The sequence below is a fragment of the Salmo salar genome, chromosome ssa01 (genome assembly GCF_905237065.1).
Source record: "Salmo salar chromosome ssa01, Ssal_v3.1, whole genome shotgun sequence".
Classification (NCBI taxonomy): domain Eukaryota; kingdom Metazoa; phylum Chordata; class Actinopteri; order Salmoniformes; family Salmonidae; genus Salmo; species Salmo salar.
The window spans coordinates 167,853,022-167,877,124 of record NC_059442.1 but is presented as its reverse complement, the minus strand read 5'-3'; the positions used below and the strand labels follow the sequence as shown (position 1 = coordinate 167,877,124).

At 46.1% G+C, this 24,103-nt stretch overlaps 1 protein-coding gene across 3 annotated transcripts in view; it reads right to left on the bottom strand.

Annotated features, from left to right (window-relative positions):
- LOC106572123 (WD repeat-containing protein 7) overlaps positions 1 to 24,103 on the bottom strand; it is a 376,679-nt gene that overhangs the window by 333,088 nt on the left and 19,488 nt on the right. For all 3 annotated transcript variants that reach the window (XM_045693965.1, XM_045693962.1, XM_045693964.1), the window contains exons 3-9: positions 19,490 to 19,596; positions 17,003 to 17,081; positions 13,995 to 14,169; positions 11,413 to 11,489; positions 10,997 to 11,116; positions 10,566 to 10,711; positions 7,345 to 7,447 (exon numbers count right to left, since the gene is read on the bottom strand). In XM_045693965.1, the coding sequence (XP_045549921.1) occupies positions 7,345 to 7,447; positions 10,566 to 10,711; positions 10,997 to 11,116; positions 11,413 to 11,489; positions 13,995 to 14,169; positions 17,003 to 17,081; positions 19,490 to 19,596 (807 nt within the window). The remainder of the gene's footprint in view (positions 1 to 7,344; positions 7,448 to 10,565; positions 10,712 to 10,996; positions 11,117 to 11,412; positions 11,490 to 13,994; positions 14,170 to 17,002; positions 17,082 to 19,489; positions 19,597 to 24,103) is intronic.

The window sequence follows — 24,103 nt, the reverse complement described above, 5'->3', positions numbered from 1 at the left end:
CAGATCCTTTGTTCACTCTCCCCAGAGCAATTTAACTTATTCCAGAGGCCAACCCAGAACATCGCCGGCGGAGGAGAGGCACTCGAGATGGCCTGCTGGTGCGACTTAGGAGGGCACACCACCCACCACGTCAGAGTATATTACTCGCTAATGTTCAGTCATTGGACAATAACGTAGACGAGCTCAGGGCGAGGATTTCTTTCCAGAGAGACATCTGGGCCTGTAACATACTTTGTTTCACGGAAACATGGCTCTCTCGGGATACTCTGTTAAGAGTCAGTAAAGCCAGCAGGATTCTCAGTACATCGCGCAGACAGGAATAAATCTCTCTCTGAGAAGAAGAAGGGCGGTGGTGTATGTTACATGATTAACGACTCATGGTGTAATTCTAGGAACATACAGGAACTCAAGTCATTTTGTTCACCCGACCTAGAATACCTCACAATTAAATACCGACCATATTATCTCCCAAGAGAATTATCCTACGTCATCACCACGGTCATTTACATCCCTCCTCAAGCCGAAACATCGACGGCCTTCAAAGAACTTCACTGGACTTGCAAACTGAAAACCACATATCCTGAGGCTGCATTTATTGTAGCTGGGGATTTTAAAGAAAACCTGAGGACTAGGCTGCTGAATATCTATCAACATGTCGACTATACTACTCACGCGGCTAAGACTCTCGACCATTGCTATTAAAACTTCCGGAATGGTTACAAGACCCTCCACCGCCCTCCTCTCGGCAAATCTGACCACGACTCCAACTTGCTCCTCCCGTCCTGTAGGCAGAAACTCAAACAGGAAGAGTCCGTGCTTCGTACTAATCAACGCTGGTCAGACCAATCGAAATCCACGCTTCAGGATTGTTTTGATCACGTGGACTGGGATAGCTTGTGAAAATAATCTAGACGAGACATATGTGGGCAGGGTCTACAGACAATCACGGTTTACAAAGGGAAAACCAGCCACGTCACTGACACCGACGTCTTGCTTCAGGACAAGCTAAACACCGTCGCCCGCTAAGAGGATAACACAGTGCCATCGACGACACCCGCTCCCAAGAACTGTGGGCTCTCGTTCGCCGTGGCCAACATGAGTAAGACATTTAAGCGTGTTAACCCTCGCAAGGCTGCTGGCTCAGACGGCATCCCCAGCCGCGTCCTCAGAGCATGCGCAGACCAGCTGGCTTGGAGTGTTTACGGACATATTCTATCGCTCCCTATCCCTGTTTGCTGTCCCCACTTGCTTCAAGATGTCCACCATTGTTCCTGTACCCAAGAAAGCGAAGGTAACTGAACTAAATTACTATCACCCCGCCCTGTGCAACTGGGTCCTGGACTTCCTGACGGCCGCCCCCAAGTGGTGAAGGTTGGAAACAACACCTCCACTTCACTGATCCTCAACACAGGGGCCCCACAAGGGTTGTTTGCACAGCCCCCTCCTGTAATCCCTGTTCATCCATGACTGCATGGCCTCCAACTCAATCATAGATTTAGCAGAAGACACAAGCATAGAAGCCCTGATTACAAACAATGACGAGACAGTCTACAGGGAGGTGGTTAGGGCCCTGGCGGAGTGGTGCCAGCACGCCCCCCATCCACATTAACGCAGTGGAGAAGTTCCTCGGCGTACACATCACTGACAATCTGAAATGGTCCACCCACACAAACAGTGTGGTGAAGGCGCAACAGTGCCTCTTCAACCTCAGGAGGCTGAAGAAATTCAGCTAAGACCCTCAAACTTAACAGATGCACAACTGCAGTGCCTGCAACAGCAGGGCTCTCCAGAGGGTGTTGCGGTCTGCCCAACGCATCACTGGGGACACACTGCCAGCCCTCCAGGACACCTACAGCACCCGATGTCACAGGAAGGCCAGAAAGATCATCAAGGACAACAACCACCCGAGCCACTGCCTGTTCACCCCACTATCATCCAGAAGGCGAGGTCAGTACAGGTGCATCAAAGCTGGGACCGAGAGACTGAATAACAGCTTCTATCTCAAGGCCATCAGACTGTTAAACAGACATCCCTATTCAGCTAGCAGCCGGTTACTCAACCCTGCACCTTAGAGGCTGCTGCCCTATAGACAGACACAGAATCACTGGTCACTTTAATGTGTACATACCGCTTTACTCATCTCATATGTATATACCTACATTGCTCATCCTAATATTTATATATTTCTTAATTCCATTCTTTTAGATGTGTGTATTGTTGTGAATTGTTAGATATTACTGCACTGTTGGAGCTAGAAACACAAGCATTTCACTACACCCGCAATAACATCTGTATGTGACCAATAAAAATGGCACGTTAATAAGGGAACTAAATGTATGTGACCAATACAAATGGCACGTTAATAAGGGAACTAAAAGGCTGCTGTTCAGATGGTTTAAATGGAACAGTAGTCTGAGATCTGGACACTGACTGATGGTCTATAACCTTTCATAAAGCCTCATATAATAACTATAACCCCTCGCATAACCTCACATAATGTTAACTATAACCCCTCACATAATGTTAACTATAACCCCTCACATAATGTTAACTATAACCCCTCACATAATGTTAACTATAACCCCTCACATAATGTTAACTATAACCCCTCACATAATGTTAACTATAACCCCTCACATAATGTTAACTATAACCCCTCACATAATGTTAACTATAACCCCTCACATAATGTTAACTATAACCCCTCACATAATGTTAACTATAACCCCTCGCATAATGTTAACTATAACCCCTCGCATAATGTTAACTATAACCCCTCACACAATGTTAACTATAACCCCTCACACAATGTTAACTATAACCCCTCACACAATGTTAACTATAACCCCTCACACAATGTTAACTATAACCCCTCACATAATGTTAACTATAACCCCTCACATAATGTTAACTATAACCCCTCACATAATGTTAACTATAACCCCTCACATAATGTTAACTATAACCCCTCACATAATGTTAACTATAACCCCTCACATAATGTTAACTATAACCCCTCACATAATGTTAACTATAACCCCTCACATAATGTTAACTATAACCCCTCACATAATGTTAACTATAACCCCTCACATAATGTTAACTATAACCCCTCACACAATGTTAACTATAACCCCTCACACAATGTTAACTATAACCCCTCACACAATGTTAACTATAACCCCTCACATAATGTTAACTATAACCCCTCACATAATGTTAACTATAACCCCTCACATAATGTTAACTATAACCCCTCACATAATGTTAACTATAACCCCTCACATAATGTTAACTATAACCCCTCACATAATGTTAACTATAACCCCTCACATAATGTTAACTATAACCCCTCACATAATGTTAACTATAACCCCTCACATAATGTTAACTATAACCTCTCACATAATGTTAACTATAACCCCTCGCATAATGTTAACTATAACCCCTCGCATAATGTTAACTATAACCCCTCACATAATGTTAACTATAACCCCTCACATAATGTTAACTATAACCCCTCACATAATGTTAACTATAACCCCTCACACAATGTTAACTATAACCCCTCACATAATGTTAACTATAACCCCTCACATAATGTTAACTATAACCCCTCACACAATGTTAACTATAACCCCTCACATAATGTTAACTATAACCCCTCACATAATGTTAACTATAACCCCTCACATAATGTTAACTATAACCCCTCACATAATGTTAACTATAACCCCTCACATAATGTTAACTATAACCCCTCACATAATGTTAACTATAACCCCTCACATAATGTTAACTATAACCCCTCACATAATGTTAACTATAACCCCTCACATAATGTTAACTATAACCCCTCACATAATGTTAACTATAACCCCTCACATAATGTTAACTATAACCCCTCACACAATGTTAACTATAACCCCTCACATAATGTTAACTATAACCCCTCACATAATGTTAACTATAACCCCTCACATAATGTTAACTATAACCCCTCACAGAACCTCATATAACGTTAACTCCTGCCGAATTAAGCAGTTGTTGCAGTCAAATTTTGACTCGGGAACACGAGTGGAGAAATATTATTTATTTCAGCATCTTGAGAGAATGACTGTGCGGTCAGGGACTAGCTGCAAAGATGCTATCTTTATCAGCATTGTCAGAGCTGACAAATATGCATCCAAGCCGAACTGAAATCTTATCAGAAACATGTTTTCACTTATAATTCCCTTAAAACCAGTCGAACTTGGAAATGTTCCAGTTTTTTGTTGTTGTTTTCATGCATTTTATCCCCGGTCCCTAAACTTATTTTCTGTGAGAGAGAAGCAGAAATGAAAGAGAAAACTTTACCTTTGTCAACTCAATTGAGACATTCATTCTATCGATTTATCACATCTTTTTGGGGTGAGCTTTATTTAGGGTTTATTTAGTATTTTAGGGCAACAAGTAATGACAGAGAAGCAGCATGTATCTAATTATAGACAAGTTGACTAACAAATAGCCTGTCAAAAAAAGTCAAAGTGACACACCTATCGGGTCACACAGAAGCACACACACACACACACACACACACACACGAGAACACACAAAACTAATCAAAGATTGATGTGAAAGATTAACTCAATCCAAAAGATTGTCAAATATAATCCAAAGGATTAAGACGAAGGGACTGGAGTGTTGGAGAATGACTAGAAAGGGGGGGGGGAACCGCACAAGAAAAGACCTAAGAATGGCTTCCACTCTTCTTCCACTGGGTTATAGTGTAGATGCTAAATTGTCTACCTGTTATTAATGTACCATATGTTATTATCTGTGTCTTGATGTGATTTCCAGAGGGAAAGCAGTTTAGGGACTTGGCATGCATCTGCACCAAGATGAGATTGATGATTTTGAGATTTTAGTGGGAGGAGCATGGAATCAGGTGAGCCAGAGTGAGTTGAGAGAACTGGCCAATCAGAAAGACAGCATCGTAGAGGTGCACACGTCACAGGGTCAGGCATCCAATCGCAGCTTTGGAGATTTGATTTTGATTGGCTGATATATCATAAACCAATCGGAATTCAGATCAATGTGTTGTAGATCGATTATCAAGCATGTCTACATCAAGATAATACAAATCAATAGACTATATAAGTAATATTTTAGGATACCAATTTGCAAATAGACTCAGCGAAATTACATTGCCCACGAGCAGCACCGCAGACATTGAGATGAGCAAGACTGTACTCCCACACAGTATCTGTGCATGTGCACGGGTTGGCTTCACACTGTTAGTCACGGGACCAAAACAGGGGGGAAGTTGATCCTCGTGCTTCAATGCTCATAGTTGTTGCGTAAATTTCCCCACAAACGCTGATTACGTTCTGCAGCTATGTCATATCGCTGTGTCTACTTTTAATCAACATCAAATATGGTATTGATCAAATCACTAGTATACATGGGGCACTAAATGTTGTTATCTGTAATTGCCCCATAACATCACACCAACATACATCTTCCTATCTCCGGTCTTCATCTCTGAACATTTGAGTGGATGTGCTGAATGTGACTGAGAGCTGAGGGCTCCCCCTGCTGGACAGAGCCAGTGTGTGCGCCTCTCTCCTGCTGTACACTGCAGCTTACTGGTGCCTCTAGAGGCTGCTGGTGGAATAGCAGCTCTGGGGTGTAGAGCTCCAAGTCTACTCCGCTGGCAGGGTGGCACAGCACCACCATGTCTACCCCCTCACCAGACTCCTCAGTCTGAGGAGTACACGCCCTCCGATCAGGGCCAAGGCCCATTGGGGTGGGGAGGGGAGGGGGGAGGGTAATTAGACAGACAGACAAAGAGCAAAAGAATAAGAAGAAAAACAACAGAAAGGCAGACAGGAAATGAATACGTAGACTAAGAAGATTACGTACATCCAAAATTAAACACAGTACACACAACACTAGCCTGATCCCAGATCTGTTTGTGCCATTCTTGCCAACTCCTTGCCACTCATTGTCACATTTGGCGAGAAAGCAAAAACAGACTGGCGCCCAGGCTAACAGACTGGCTAACAGACTGGCGCCCAGGCTAACAGACTGGCTTACAGACTGGCGCCCAGGGTAACAGACTGACACCCAGGCTAACAGACAGGCTAACAGACAGGCTAACAGACAGGCTAACAGACAGGCTAACAGACAGGCTAACAGACAGGCTAACAGACAGGCTAACAGACAGGCTAACAGACTGACACCCAGGCTACCAGACTGACACCCAGGCTAACACCCAGGCTAACACCCAGGCTAACACCCAGGCTAACACCCAGGCTACACCCAGGCTAACACCCAGGCTAACACCCAGGCTAACACCCAGGCTAACACCCAGGCTACACTAACAGACTGACGCCCAGGCTAACAGACTCTAACAGACTGGCACCCAGGCTAACAGACTGGCACCCAGGCTAACAGACTGGCACCCAGGCTAACAGACTGGCACCCAGGCTAACAGACTGGCTAACAGACTGGCTAACAGACTGGCTAACAGACTGGCTAACAGACTGGCTAACAGACTGGCTAACAGACTGGCTAACAGACTGGCTAACAGACTGGCTAACAGACTGGCGCCCAGGCTAACAGACTGACTAACAGACTGACGCCCAGGCTAACAGACTGACGCCCAGGCTAACAGACTAACACCCAGGCTAACAGACTAACACCCAGGCTAACAGACTAACACCCAGGCTAACAGACTGGCACCCAGGCTAACAGACTGGCACCCAGGCTAACAGACTGACGCCCAGGCTAACAGACTAACACCCAGGCTAACAGACTAACACCCAGGCTAACAGACTAACACCCAGGCTAACAGACTGGCACCCAGGCTAACAGACTGGCACCCAGGCTAACAGACTGGCACCCAGGCTAACAGACTGGCACCCAGGCTAACAGACTGGCACCCAGGCTCGACTCAGGCTAACAGACTGGCACCCAGGCTAACAGACTGGCACCCAGGCTAACAGACTGGCACCCAGGCTAACAGACTGGCACCCAGGCTAACAGACTGGCACCCAGGCTAACAGACTAACACCCAGGCTAACAGACTGACACCCTAAAAGACAAAACAAGGACATTGACAAACAACAAAAGACACTCCGTTACCTAGTTAAAGGACTGATACTAGCAGTGCTACTGATTCTCTTCAACATAAGAGACAGCGTGTTCCATTTACATGGAGGTGGACAGGGTTTTTTGTGCAAAAAGTAATGAATTACTTCAAAACAGATCTTATTTCTGTCTTTAAACCAGAAAGCTCTTCACTGAGAGTGAGTGATTGTGTGTGTGTGTGTGTTAGAGTGATGGATGGACAGGAGTAACCTGTTTGTCGGTGCGGTCTGCGATGCTGTACACCAGAGGTGGGATGGAGCCTTCGGCGGTCTTTCCTACATCAGTACGGAAGTGTTCACTGGCAGGCAGGCAGCTGGGAGAGAGAGGGATAGAGGGAGAGGGGGAGAGAGAGGGATAGAGGGAGAGAAAGGGGAGAGAGAGAAAAAGGAACAGAGGTCAGCCCAGTTTAGTTATTTCTCTCACCGCCTACAAATCAACTAAACTAGAACTAACTAATCCACCATCGCAACTGTAAACACACAAACCTGTAAAACAAACTAAACAGGGAAATCCACCTCAGAATGGTTTCTTACAGACTGGAGAAGCCGAACAGCCTTTCTGACTAGTGATTTCCCTGCTAAAAACAATCCAACTACAACTAAAACAGCTGGTCTCAAGTGAAAACCACAGTGGCAAATATCGAAAAGGTGTTCAGAGCCACTTACCAGACGCACACAATCCAATAGAAAAGGAAGTGAAATAAAAAGGTGGTTTAGTCCAGGTATACTCTTACATATAACTCTTATGTTCAAAGTTTCCACAAACATGAGCACAGTTGAAAAATTGTCTATTGCTTCCTGGGAAACTAGTTCCCTTCCACACATCTATCACAGCCGACAGCAATACTGTATATAATCTTTAGGGACCAATCAAAATCAAAAGGTGGAAGTCAATAGTAATGTGACAAATGGACAATTTTCGTAACGTTCTAACTGCACATTTGTATTAGTTCAAAACACCGCATGGTGTTTGCAACGCCAGGGTTGTGGGTTCGATTCCCACGGGGGGACCAGTACGATTTTTTTTTTTTTAAATGTATGAAATGAAATGTATGCATTCACTACTGTAAGTCGCTCTGGATAAGAGCGTCTGCTAAATGACTAAAATGTAAATGTAAATCGCTTATCCGTTAAATTGATAAGTTCATAAAATACCACAATGCAGCTGTGCTGCTGGCAGTAATGGTTTGGGTCCCTTTCAGATGGTGAAGCATCACACCTGTACTACCATTACAGGACCGCAAATCCATACAGGACTTCACTGCTGTCGCTTCACTGCTACCATTTTTCCAATTGTTGACGACGATGACTTAGTGGTGAAGAGTGGACTCCAAAATAATTGATTACTCGAATCCTTGCACGTCGCCTACCGGTGTTGACTCCCAATTCTGTGTCAAGAGTCGATTCCACAAGGAATTGACAATTCGACTCCTAAGATTCAGGATTTTGGGAACAGAGGAGACTGATTAATTGTCGTTCTTCCCGAGAACACATACACACGCATCTTTCATAGCGAGCTAGCAAAGAACGGAGAGACAGAGGGGACAATATAGGCAGGTCGGCCACCAGGCAGACAGTCAGGATCGTGCACTAGGCCTATCCATCGGTATTAATAAAAAGATTTATCTCGCAATGCATTATCTCGCAATTTCTTAGTTTGCAATGTCTTGCAACTTCAGTAAAGCAGGGCATATCATCAATTTATAGGATATTCTACAGGCAACAGACCGAAGACTTACACACTGGTATCAAAAGCGCAGAAAAAGAGCAGGCGAGCCAGCGCGAGGGGGAGAGAGAAGAGATGCAGGCACAAAGAACCGTGTATAGAGTGCATTCAGAAAGTATTCAGACCCCTTGACTTTATCCACATTGTTGTTTCGTTACAGCCTTATTCTAAAATGGATTCAATCGTTTTTTTCCCCCCCCTCATTAATCTACACACAATGACAAAGCAAAAACAGGTTTTTAGAAATGTTTGCTAATTTCTAAAACTAAAATATCACATTTACGTAATTATTCAGACCCTTTACTCAGTACTTTCTTGAAGCACTTTGTCAGTGATTGCAGCCTCGAGTCCTCTTGGGTTTGACGCTACAAGCTTGGCACACCTGTATTTGGGGAGTTTCTCCCATTCTTCTCTCAAGCTCTGTCAGGTTGGATGTGGAGTGTCGCTGAACAGCTATTTTCAGGTCTCTCCAGAAATGTTCAATTGGGTTCAAGTCCGGGCTCTGTCTGGGCCACTCAAGGACATTCAGAGACTTGTCCCGAAGCCACTCCTGCGTTGTCTTGGCTGTGTGCTTAGGGTCGTTGTCCTGTTGGAAGGTGAACCTTCACCCCAGTCTGAGGTCCTGAGCGCTCTGGAGCAGGTTTTCATTAAGGATCTCTCAGCTCCGTTCCTCTTTCCCCCGACTGGTCCCTGCCGCTGATAAACATCCCCACAGCATGATAATACCACCACCATGCTTCACCGTAGGGATGGTGACAGGTTTCCTCCAGACGTGACGCTTGGCATTCAGGCCAAAGAGTTCAATCTTGGTTTCATCAGACCAGAGAATCTTGAGTCTTTAGGTGCCGTTTCGCAAACTCCAAGCGGGCTGTCATCTGCCTTTTACTGAGGAGTGGCTTGGATTAGCTAACACAACGTGCCATTGGAACACAGGAGTGATGGTTGCTGATAATGGGCCTCTGTACGCCTATGTAGATATTCCATTAAAAATCAGCCGTTTCCAGCTACAATAGTCATTTACAACATTAACAATGTCTACACTGTATTTCTGATCAATTTGATGTTATTTTAAATGTACAGAAAATGTGCTTTTCTTTCAAAAACAAGGATATTTCTAAGTGACCCCAAACTTTTGAACGGTAGTTTATGATAAGGTATCTGTTTTTTTTTGTTTTTTTAACTGTCCTCGCTTTGTCATTATGGGGTATTGTGTGTAGATTGATGACAAAAAAATAAAATAATTTGATCCATTTTAGAATAAGGCTGTAATGTAACAAAATGTGGAGAAAGGGAAGGTGTCTGAATCCTTTCTGAAGGCTCTGTACATCTTAGTAAACTATCTCAAATGTCTTAACTTACACTCATCGCAAATTCACCAAATGAGCCTAGTTTGGCTCATCCTCCCTGGATTTATTTACATTACACAACTTTCCACAGACCTTTATAGCCTATTGTCTAGTTAGGATATAAGATGGAAAATAATATGTTCCTGATAATTGCATTGTGCATTTAAAAAAAAAAAAAAGTACATTCATTCATAGTTGTCAGGTGAGTAGAAGATGCATAAGGGTACAACGAGTATAACAGACAAGATAACAGACACCATAATAACAGGCTAACAGGCTAACAGGCTAACAGGCTAACAGGCTAACAGGCTAACAGATGCCACAATACATGTCTCCTATACAGTTGATATTGTTCCTCACCTAGCGGGGAGCTTGTAGATGTAGGAGCATCCGTCCTCGGTCCAGATGATGATCTTGTCAGCGGCGATGAAGTCTCCTCCGGTCCAAGACTGGTCGTTCTCACTGGGCACTGAGCACAGCAAGGAATAATCCCCTGCATCAAACACCTGACACACACAATTCAGGATATGTTAGTCCGAGGTTAGGAGTTGTTGCAAGCCCCATGTCAAAAACTCAAACACAAAGCTACGCTACTGTAACCTGATGCCAGATCTGTTTGTGTCGTCTTGCCACAACTCCTATTGTCAACAACCACAAGAGTTGGTTATACAGCATAAACAGATCTGGAATCAGGCCTAATCTAAGGGGCTAGGTCTACAGTGTGATTCTATAAATGTTTCAACCAGGGTAGTGAGGGAGAGACCCACGGAGCATGGGCTCTTGCCACCTACCCTCCAGTACTTGGAGCAGACCACCAGCAGAGAGAGCTGTGTGAAGGTGCAGAAGGAGATGCTCTGACAGCCCCCACAGTAGATGGGCTTAGACTCCTCCTCAAACACTGGATCCAGATCCTGGTGGGGAGGGACAGGAAGAAGAAACACACACTTAGAGGTGACTGAAATTCATTATTCATTTCCATCCCACTTAGCGACCGCTAAATGTTACTAGGATCCACAAAAAAACAAAATACATTAGAACCATAATAGATATTTGAATTGTCTGTGTGTATCCCAGTTAGTCTAAATCAGTCCCAATAGTCATGATATTAGCTGGAACAAATCCTGGTTAATATGAGTATTGTGTGGTAGCTAACAGCATGATAACAACAACATCCAGTAGTGTCTGATGTAACTCAGTCCCACTCTACCTGCATCCTGCTGACATCCTGTGTGATGATCCACACCTTCAGTATCCCGGTGACTGATACTGCTACCACTGTGTCCTCTGAAAATATGTCACACACACACACACACACACACACACACACACACACACACACACAGTGTCAGTCTAACAGTGCCTATAATTGTTTAATAAAGTGATTTTACAAAAGCAAGAATTGGGTGACAATGCAAAGCACAGCCCTATAGGTTTTAGTCTGAGTGGTTTTAATGCAGGAGTTTACAGTTCACATCAACTATCAATGGCTCAATACTGACCATGAAGGCTGAACAACGTTACCATGGTAAATACTGACCATGAAGGCTGAACAACGTTACCATGGTAAATACTGACCATGAAGGCTGAACAACGTTACCATGGTAAATACTGACCATGAAGGTTGAACAACGTTACCATGGTAAACACTGACCATGAAGGCTGAACGTTACCATGGTAAATACTGACCATGAGGGCTGAACAACGTTACCATGGTAAATACTGACCATGAAGGCTGAACAACGTTACCATGGTAAATACTGACCATGAAGGCTGAACAACGTTACCATGGTAAATACTGACCATGAAGGCTGAACAACGTTACCATGGCAAATACTGACCATGAAGGTTGAACAACGTTACCATGGTAAATACTGACCATGAAGGCTGAACAACGTTACCATGGTAAATACTGACCATGAAGGCTGAACAACGTTACCATGGCAAATACTGACCATGAAGGTTGAACAACGTTACCATGGCAAATACTGACCATGGAGGCTGAACAACGTTACCATGGTAAATACTGACCATGAAGGCTGAACAACGTTACCATGGTAAATACTGACCATGAAGGCTGAACAACGTTACCATGGTAAATACTGACCATGAAGGCTGAACACCGTTACCATGGTAAATACTGACCATGAAGGTTGAACACCGTTACCATGGCAAATACTGACCATGAAGGTTGAACACCGTTACCATGGCAAATACTGACCATGAAGGCTGAACAACGTTACCATGGTAAATACTGACCATGAAGGCTGAACAACGTTACCATGGTAAATACTGACCATGAAGGCTGAACAACGTTACCATGGTAAATACTGACCATGAAGGCTGAACAACGTTACCATGGCAAATACTGACCATGAAGGCTGAACAACGTTACCATGGCAAATACTGACCATGAAGGCTGAACAACGTTACCATGGCAAATACAGACCATGACGGTTGAACAACGTTACCATGGCAAATACTGACCATGAAGGCTGAACAACGTTACCATGGTAAATACTGACCATGAAGGCTGAACAACGTTACCATGGTAAATACTGACCATGAAGGTTGAACAACGTTACCATGGTAAATACTGACCATGAAGGCTGAACAACGTTACCATGGCAAATACAGACCATGACGGCTGAACAACGTTACCATGGCAAATACTGACCATGAAGGTTGAACAACGTTACCATGGCAAATCCTGACCATGAAGGCTGAACAACGTTACCATGGTAAATACTGACCATGAAGGCTGAACAACGTTACCATGGTAAATACTGACCATGAAGGTTGAACAACGTTACCATGGTAAATACTGACCATGAAGGCTGAACAACATTACCATGGTAAATACTGACCATGAAGGTTGAACAACGTTACCATGGCAAATACTGACCATGAAGGCTGAACGTTACCATGGTAAATACTGACCATGAAGGTTGAACAACGTTACCATGGTAAATACTGACCATGAAGGTTGAACAACGTTACCATGGCAAATACTGACCATGAAGGTTGAACAACGTTACCATGGCAAATACTGACCATGAAGGTTGAACAACGTTACCATGGCAAATACTGACCATGAAGGCTGAACAACGTTACCATGGCAAATACTGACCATGAAGGCTGAACAACGTTACCATGGTAAATACTGACCATGAAGGCTGAACAACGTTACCATGGCGGCTAAACACGTTACCATGGCGGCTGAACAACGTTACCATGGCGGCTGAACAACGTTACCATGGCGGCTGAACAACGTTACCATGGCGGCTGAACAACGTTACCATGGTCAGAGGTCTATCTAATCAAGTTTTAGAAGCGTTAGTGGACTGTTCCTCAATGACAGACCGAGTGGCTGATGTTGGCCGTCCGTGGTGGACGACTAGTGGTGCAAAGTTCAGTTACATTTTCAAAAATCCCATTTGGGAGGATTCCCTCCCTGCTTATTCCCTACTGATTCTGGGAATCATCCAAACGGGATTTTTGAAAAAACCTGGTAAACTCCTGAAATTTTGGAACCCTATGGTTGACTGAAATTGTGTGTGTGTGTGTGTGTGTGTGTGTGTGTGTGTGTGTATGATGCATAGTATAACGTAACATAGTATAGGATATTATTGTATGGCAGAGCATAGTATAGGATAGTATCGTATAGAAGAGCATAGCATAATATAGCATAGTATTGTATAGCATAGCATAGTATAGTATTGTATAGCATAGCATAGCATTGTATAGCATAGCATAGTATAGTATTGTATAGCATCGTGTGACGTAGGCTACCTTGTGTGCGATGTGAGTGTATGATGCTCATGGAGCTGATCCAATCAGGAGAGATCTTAGAGACGAGGGAGTAGAGGACCTCCAGGCTGGTGGCGTCCACCACTAGGATCTCTGGGTAATGTCCATTACACAGCAGACGACCCTCACGCTGCGTACCGATGGTGAACTGGTAGAACTAGACAGAGGAGAAGGGTGAGGGTTGGGGTTAGTGCTAAGGATAGTAGCACCTATGATTGATGGGTAATGTCCATTACACAGCAGACGACCCTCACGCTGCGTACCGATGGTGAACTGGTAGAACTAGACAGAGGAGAAGGGTGAGGGTTGGGGTTAGTGCTAAGGATAGTAGCACCTATGATTGATGGGTAATGTCCATTACACAGCAGACGACCCTCACGCTGCGTACCGATGGTGAACTGGTAGAACTAGACAGAGGAGAAGGGTGAGGGTTGGGGTTAGTGCTAAGGATAGTAGCACCTATGATTGATGGGTAATGTTCGTTACACAGCAGACAACCCTCACGCTGCGTACCGATGGTGAACTGGTAGAACTAGACAGAGGAGAAGGGTGAGGGTTGGGGTTAGTGCTAAGGATAGTAGCACCTATGATTGATGGGTAATGTCCATTACACAGCAGACAACCCTCACGCTGCGTACCGATGGTGAACTGGTAGAACTAGACAGAGGAGAAGGGTGAGGGTTGGGGTTAGTGCTAAGGATAGTAGCACCTATGATTGATGGGTAATGTTGGTTACACAGCAGACGACCCTCACGCTGCGTACCGATGGTGAACTGGTAGAACTAGACAGAGGAGAAGGGTGAGGGTTGGGGTTAGTGCTAAGGATAGTAGCACCTATGATTGATGGGTAATGTCCATTACACAGCAGACGACCCTCACGCTGCGTACCGATGGTGAACTGGTAGAACTAGACAGAGGAGAAGGGTGAGGGTTGGGGTTAGTGCTAAGGATAGTAGCACCTATGATTGATGGGTAATGTCCATTACACAGCAGACGACCCTCACGCTGCGTACCGATGGTGAACTGGTAGAACTAGACAGAGGAGAAGGGTGAGGGTTGGGGTTAGTGCTAAGGATAGTAGCACCTATGATTGATGGGTAATGTCCATTACACAGCAGACGACCCTCACGCTGCGTACCGATGGTGAACTGGTAGAACTAGACAGAGGAGAAGGGTGAGGGTTGGGGTTAGTGCTAAGGATAGTAGCACCTATGATTGATGGGTAATGTTGGTTACACAGCAGACGACCCTCACGCTGCGTACCGATGGTGAACTGGTAGAACTAGACAGAGGAGAAGGGTGAGGGTTGGGGTTAGTGCTAAGGATAGTAGCACCTATGATTGATGGGTAATGTTGGTTACACAGCAGACGACCCTCACGCTGCGTACCGATGGTGAACTGGTAGAACTAGACAGAGGAGAAGGGTGAGGGTTGGGGTTAGTGCTAAGGATAGTAGCACCTATGATTGATGGGTAATGTTGGTTACACAGCAGACAACCCTCACGCTGCGTACCGATGGTGAACTGGTAGAACTAGACAGAGGAGAAGGGTGAGGGTTGGGGTTAGTGCTAAGGATAGTAGCACCTATGATTGATGGGTAATGTCCATTACACAGCAGACAACCCTCACGCTGCGTACCGATGGTGAACTGGTAGAAATAGGTAAAAGGACAGGACCAGTGAGACTCAAAGGAGACACAATATAAAAACACGGACAAGTGATAAGGTCAGGGTTTCGCTCGCCTCGTTACGAACCAGGTTTCCCCTAAAACGGCAAGCCTGAGGAAGTTCCATGGCAGAAAACAGCTAAAGAGGGGCGGGAACCCAGAGTAAATCAATGACACCTCACAACACATCAAACCAATCAAATTCCTTGCCTGAGCGGAGCTCCAAAAGGTACTCAGGGGATTAGTACCGTAGGAGCAACAGTGACGACTAAACGTTTCAACACACATTTGCAGCCCGCTGGTTTTCACGACTATTTAGCAGTCTTATGGCTTGGGAGGTAGAAGCTGTTCAGGGTCCTGTTGGTTCTACACTTGGTGCATCAGTACTGATTGCCGTGCAGTAGCAGAGAAAACACAGTCTATGACCTGGGTGACCGTTGTTTCAGCTCCAATTTCAATAAATATAACAATTGCAGACTGTCAGCCGAACATCTAATCAAAATATTAAATGGTCCGCTCCCAGCAGACCATTCAAGGGAGGCGTGACAACAACTTGATTGTGGAGGCATGGCAACGAGAGAATAGGGTTTCACAGCCCTTAGGCTGTGTACTGATGGTGAACAAGTGGAACTAGGTAGAGGACAGGACTTCAGACTCTTAGAGGAGACAGTATACACCATCAGACGAGTGACACGTCCTGAGAGGACTAGGAGACGCGTCCCGAGGGGACGAGGTGATGTGTCCTGAGAGGACGAGGTGATGTGTCCTGAGAGGACGAGGTGATGTGTATAGAGTTGATAGGACAGGACAGGTGTGGTTTAGAGGGAAGAGTATAAACCATGGATTCTATCTCAATCGGTGTTTCCTCAATTCCAGTTCTTCCCTCACTTCCTCCTCAAACCGAGGAATCAAAGACAGCAGACATGGGGAAAGACCCATGGACCACAGACATGGACCACAGACATGGACCACAGACATGGACCACAGACATGGACCACAGACATGGACCACAGACATGGACCACAGACATGGACCACAGACATGGACCACAGACATGGACCACAGACATGGACCACAGACATGGACCACAGACATGGGAAAAGAGCCCTGGACCACAGACATGGACCACAGACATGGACCACAGACATGGACCACAGACATGGACCACAGACATGGACCACAGACATGGACCACAGACATGGACCACAGACATGGACCACAGACATGGACCACAGACATGGACCACAGACATGGGAAAAGAGCCCTGGACCACAGACATGGACCACAGACATGTGGTGAGAAAAGTTAGGGTCATATACGTTACCTGGATCCCTGTGTGAGCGCAGGCCAGCTTAGTGAACTCAATACAGCGTCCATCGTTGACATCCCACAAACACATCTCCCTGCACACAAAACAGATGGTGAAAAGACTACATTAGAGGAATCACTACCACCACACATACACACAAAAGCATGTGGACACCCATTCAAATGAGTGGATTCGGCTATTTCAGCCACACCCGTTGCTGACAGGTGTATAAAATCATACACACTGCCATGCAATCTCCATAGACAAACACTGTCAGTAGAATGGCCTTACTGAAGAGCTCAGTGACTTTCAATGTGGCACAGTCATAGGATGCCACCTTTCCAACAACTGAGTTTGTCAAATTTTGTCCCTGCTAGAGCTGTCCCCAGTCAACTGTAAGTGCTGTTATTGTAAAGTGGAAACGTCTTGGAGCAACAATGGCTCAACCATAAAGTGGTAGGCCACACAATCTCACAGAACAGGTGCTTAAGAGAGTAGCTAGTACAAATCGTCTGTCCTCAGCTGCAACACTCACTACCGAGTTCCAAACTGTCTCTGGAAGCAACGTCAGCGCAATAACTGTTCGGCGGGAGCTTCATGAAATGGGTTTCCATGGCCGAGCAGCCGCACACAAGCCTAAGATCACCATGCCCAATGCCAAGTGTCGGCTGGAGTGGTGTAAAGCTCGGTGCCATTGGATAATGGAGCAGTGGAAACGCATTCTCTGGAGGGATGAATCACACTTCACCATCTGGCAGTCCAACAGACAAATCTGGATTTGGCAGAAGCCAGGAGAACGCAACCTGGCCCAACGCATAGTGCCAACTGTAAAGTTTGGTGGAGGAGGAATAATGGTCTGGGGCTGTTTCTCATGGTTTGGGCAAGGCCTCGTAGTTCCAGTGAAGGGAAATCTTAACGCTACAGCATACAATGCCATTCTAGACAATTCTGTGCTTCCAACTTCGAGGCAACATTTTGGGGAAGGCCCTTTCCCGTTTCAGCATGACAATGCCCTCGTAAAGAAAGTGAGGTCCATACAGAAATGGTTTGTTAAGATCTGTGTGGAAGAACTTGATCGCCTGCACAGAGCCCTGACCTCACTAACACTCCATGCAGGAATGTCCAACATGTTGTGGAAAGCCTTCCCAGAAGAGTGGAGGCTTTTATAGCAGCAAACGGGGGACCAACTCCATATTAAAATGGCCAACATTTTGGAATGAGATGTTCTACGAGCAGGTGTCCACATACTTTTAGTCATGTAGTGTAACACATAAGGAATCATGTAGTACATAATTATTTTTTTTTAAAGTGTTAAATCAAAATATATTTACTATTTGAGATTCTTCAAAGTAGCCACCCTTTGCCTTGATGACAGCTTTGCACACTCATCGCATTCTCTCAACCAGCTTCACCTGGAATGCTTTTCCAACCGTCTTGAATGAGTTCCCACATATGCTGAGCATTTGTTGACTGCTATTCCTTCACTCCGCAGTCCAACTCATCCCAAATCATCTCAATTGGGTTGAGATCAGGTGATTGTGGAGGTCAGGTCATCTGCTGCAGCACTCCATCACTCTCCTTCTTGGTCAAATAGCCCTTACACAACCCGGAGGTGTGTTTTGGGTCATTGTCCTGTTGAAAAACAAATGATAGTCCCACTAAGCGCAAACCAGATGGGATGGTGTATCGCTGCAGAATGCTGTGGTAGCCATGCTGGTTAAGTGTGCCTTGAATTCTAAATATATCACAAAGCAGCAAAGCACCCCAAAACCATCACACCTCCTCCTCCGTGCTTCACAGTGGGAACCACATATGCGGAGATCATCCGTTCATCTACTCTGCGTCTCACAAAGACACAGCGGTGACAGATTCCAACCGGTCTAATGTCCATTGCTCGTGTTTCTTGGCCCAAGCAAGTCTCTTCTTCTTATTGGTGTCCTTTAGTAGTGGTTTCTTTGCAGCAATTCAATCATGAATGACTGATTCACACAGTCTCCTCTGAACAGTTGATGTTGAGATGTGTCTGTTACTTGAACTCTGTGAAGCATTTATTTGGGCTGCAATTTCTGAGGCTGGTAATTCTAATTAACTTATCCTCTGCAGCAGAGGTAACTCTAGATCTTCCTTTCCTGTGGCGATCCTTATGAGAGCCTGTTTCATCATAGTACTTGATGGTTTTTGTGACTGCACTTGAAGATACTTTCCAAGTTCTTGAAATTGTCCAGATTGACTGACCATCATGTCAACTCTTTGCTTATTTGAGCTGTTCTTGCCATAATATGAACTTGGTCTTTTAACAAATAGGCCTCTCTTCTGTATATCACCCCTACCTTGTCACAACACAACTGATTGGCTCCCTGTGGCGTGCGCCCACCACTGTACTTCCTGTGGCGTGCGCCCACCACTGTACTTCCTGTGGCGTGCGCCCACCACTGTACTTCCTGTGGCGTGCGCCCGCCACTGTACTTCCTGTGGCGTACACCTACTGTATTCACTACTCACCCACTCTCTGAGGCGCTGACGATGTACTGCTTGTCACTGCAGGGGCTGGCTTTAGACAGGCAGGTGATGGAGGCTGTGTGACCGAACAACATGGCCCTGGGACTGATCTGAGAACAGCACAGGAGACAGGACAGTCAGTAAGGTAAACCACTCAACCCACAAGCCACCCACAGGACAGAGTCACACTGGAGGAACACCGCTGTTTCACTGTCACATTAAGTTCCTCTTATACCTGTGAAATAACAGTAACAACATCACACAGGCCACTCAGGTGTGCTAGGCCTACATCAGGGCTAGGACAGGCCACTCAGGTGTGCTAGGCCTACATCAGGGCTAGGACAGGCCACTCAGGTGTGCTAGGCCTACATCAGGGCTAGGACAGGCCACTCAGGTGTGCTAGGCCTACATCAGGGCTAGGACAGGCCACTCAGGTGTGCTAGGCCTACATCAGGGCTAGGACAGGCCACTCAGGTGTGCTAGGCCTACATCAGGGCTAGGACAGGCCACTCAGGTGTGCTAGGCCTACATCAGGGCTAGGACAGGCCACTCAGGTGTGCTAGGCCTACATCAGGGCTAGGACAGGCCACTCAGGTGTGCTAGGCCTACATCAGGGCTAGGACAGGCCACTCAGGTGTGCTAGGCCTACATCAGGGCTAGGACAGGCCACTCAGGTGTGCTAGGCCTACATCAGGGCTAGGACAGGCCACTCAGGTGTGCTAGGCCTACATCAGGGCTAGGACAGGCCACTCAGGTGTGCTAGGCCTACATCAGGGCTAGGACAGGCCACTCAGGTGTGCTAGGCCTACATCAGGGCTAGGACAGGCCACTCAGGTGTGCTAGGCCTACATCAGGGCTAGGACAGGCCACTCAGGTGTGCTAGGCCTACATCAGGGCTAGGACAGGCCACTCAGGTGTGCTAGGCCTACATCAGGGCTAGGACAGGCCACTCAGGTGTGCTAGGCCTACATCAGGGCTAGGACAGGCCACTCAGGTGTGCTAGGCCTACATCAGGGCTAGGACAGGCCACTCAGGTGTGCTAGGCCTACATCAGGGCTAGGACAGGCCACTCAGGTGTGCTAGGCCTACATCAGGGCTAGGACAGGCCACTCAGGTGTGCTAGGCCTACATCAGGGCTAGGACAGGCCACTCAGGTGTGCTAGGCCTACATCAGGGCTAGGACAGGCCACTCAGGTGTGCTAGGCCTACATCAGGGCTAGGACAGGCCACTCAGGTGTGCTAGGCCTACATCAGGGCTAGGACAGGCCACTCAGGTGTGCTAGGCCTACATCAGGGCTAGGACAGGCCACTCAGGTGTGCTAGGCCTACATCAGGGCTAGGACAGGCCACTCAGGTGTGCTAGGCCTACATCAGGGCTAGGACAGGCCACTCAGGTGTGCTAGGCCTACATCAGGGCTAGGACAGGCCACTCAGGTGTGCTAGGCCTACATCAGGGCTAGGACAGGCCACTCAGGTGTGCTAGGCCTACATCAGGGCTAGGACAGGCCACTCAGGTGTGCTAGGCCTACATCAGGGCTAGGACAGGCCACTCAGGTGTGCTAGGCCTACATCAGGGCTAGGACAGGCCACTCAGGTGTGCTAGGCCTACATCAGGGCTAGGACAGGCCACTCAGGTGTGCTAGGCCTACATCAGGGCTAGGACAGGCCACTCAGGTGTGCTAGGCCTACATCAGGGCTAGGACAGGCCACTCAGGTGTGCTAGGCCTACATCAGGGCTAGGACAGGCCACTCAGGTGTGCTAGGCCTACATCAGGGCTAGGACAGGCCACTCAGGTGTGCTAGGCCTACATCAGGGCTAGGACAGGCCACTCAGGTGTGCTAGGCCTACATCAGGGCTAGGACAGGCCACTCAGGTGTGCTAGGCCTACATCAGGGCTAGGACAGGCCACTCAGGTGTGCTAGGCCTACATCAGGGCTAGGACAGGCCACTCAGGTGTGCTAGGCCTACATCAGGGCTAGGACAGGCCACTCAGGTGTGCTAGGCCTACATCAGGGCTAGGACAGGCCACTCAGGTGTGCTAGGCCTACATCAGGGCTAGGACAGGCCACTCAGGTGTGCTAGGCCTACATCAGGGCTAGGACAGGCCACTCAGGTGTGCTAGGCCTACATCAGGGCTAGGACAGGCCACTCAGGTGTGCTAGGCCTACATCAGGGCTAGGACAGGCCACTCAGGTGTGCTAGGCCTACATCAGGGCTAGGACAGGCCACTCAGGTGTGCTAGGCCTACATCAGGGCTAGGACAGGCCACTCAGGTGTGCTAGGCCTACATCAGGGCTAGGACAGGCCACTCAGGTGTGCTAGGCCTACATCAGGGCTAGGCGACTAGATTCAGCCACGGGACGATTTTATGTTGAGAGTGAATGGTCTGGTGGCCGGAAAATACAAATAATTTGTACACCACAAATTGAGAAAAAAAACAAAGCCCAAAACGGTTTTATTTGTTTTGTAATTTTATGTTTTGGGGGGGGGGGGGGGTTTACAAGTACATTATCCATTTAAATGTAAGTTTCTAAAACATGAAGCCGTAGGCCTCCATCAGAGAAACAGTAAGGCTGATTTGGTTTGATTCATTTTATAATTTATCTATGATCTTCAATGTGTAAGCGACCGACTGAGATTGATATAATAACATATCATGTCTATGTATGTTTAATGAGATGAAGTGATCAGTAGATTACCTGGGCTTCTAGTGATTCTGAACAGAGCAGAACAGTTATTTCCTCTAATTACTATGGCTGAGGGATTAGCATATAGTATTTTAATCATATGAATGAAATTGGAGCCAAGTCCCACATGTTCCAATACAGACTAGAGATATGACCATTTCTAGTCTATCAAAACCATTTTTTGGCTGGAGAGATAATACAGCCCAAGGCTGTATGAAGCATCTAAGATGTGTACTATGCGGCGGAGGATAAAGGATAAAGTATTATTATATAGTTTTCTGTTGTATTTTACTCCCCAATTTCGATCGTCTCATCGCTGCAACTCCCCAAAGGGCTCGGGAGGCAAAGGTCGAGTCAGGTGTCCTCCAAAACATGACCTGCCAAACCGCACTTCTTAACACCAGCCCACTTAACCCGGAAAGCCAGCCGCACCTATGTGTGGGAGGAAACATTCAACTGACTACCTTTGTCAGCCTGCAGGTGCCTGGCCCACCACAAGGAGTCGCTAGAGCACGATGAACCAAGTAAAGCCCACTCGGCCAAAACCTCCCATAACCCGGACACCGCTGGGCCAATTGTGCGCCGCACTTTTGGACTCCCGATCAAAGCCGGTTGTGATCGAACCCGGGTCTGTAGTGACGCCTCTAGCACTGCATGCCTTAAACCGTTGAGCCTCTCGGAAGGCCCGAGAATAAAGTTTAACAAAACCGTGTGGAGTAATTTGGGTAATTAAGTCTCGAGACGGGAAGACAACATTTTGTAAAACAGTTTAATATCGGTGTTTATCAAAGATAGGGGGTGAATGGGTGGCTCCTTACCTCGTTTTAATAAAAGCAAAATTAGTGCTGTATTCACATCTCCCCCCAAATGAACCTTTGTGAACAGTTGTGTTAATCATTTCAAGCAATAGTAGACCTAATTGATTCTAACTTTTTATTTAAATAGAATTCAGTAGGAATACCATCCCATCCAGGTGATTTGCCTTTATTTCAGTTAATTGAGAGAGATGTTGGCTCCCAGCGAGTTGGCTTCCTCTGTTGAGACAAGAGAAGTGCTTCATTATTTTAGAAAGGACAGTCTGGCTTTGTGTAGATTTACAATCAGAGGTGTACACTTCTTTATAGTATCTTTGATTTATTTTGGGTTTGATAGTGTTGGATTCGACATTTTGAACATTGAGATATTAAATAAATGATCGGGAAGAAGCCTAGAATCAAAAGGAGAAAGCGACAGGGTTTCTGTAGAAAGACAGCTGTGGAATGTGTTGGGGGACGGGAGTAGAGCAACGGTTGAGACAGATGGACCTCTGGACGAGGGGAAGGAACGGTTGAGGTCAGGAGGTGAGGTCAGTTCCCGTTAAGGGACTAATCAGGGTTTAGTATCTGGTTACCTTCTTCCTGTTGAGCATAAAATGTAGGGATTGGAGTGGGATATAAATATCTGGATGGGACAAATGTTGTGTTGTCTGATTACAGCTGTAAAGAACCTTTGGGAATAATTAAACTTGGATAAAGTTCCTCTAGCGTCAGTGAGTTATTTACTCTGAAAACAAATAATAACCTAACAATAGTAATTCCCGTTTCAGATTCAATAACTGCTATATGAGCTAATTGATCATTACGCCGTAGCTTCTTGGCCAGTGGACGACTGGGTGGATTACCATGGAAGTAATGGTCCAGTCTAACTCGACGGACAGCAAATTCTGCTCTCTGTCTTATCAATAAATTAAGTTCTGCCTTGACTTTTGGAAAGAGTAATAGTTACCCGGTCTGAAAAGAACGTTTGTTGAGAACGCTCTAACACACAGTTAACATTTCCAATTGTGATGTATTCAGCCCAGATGCAAATGCAGTTACATTATTTTTAATAAAACCTTTGGTGGCATCCCATAGAATCCGGCAGTCCATCGACTGAATTTTTATTGATCAT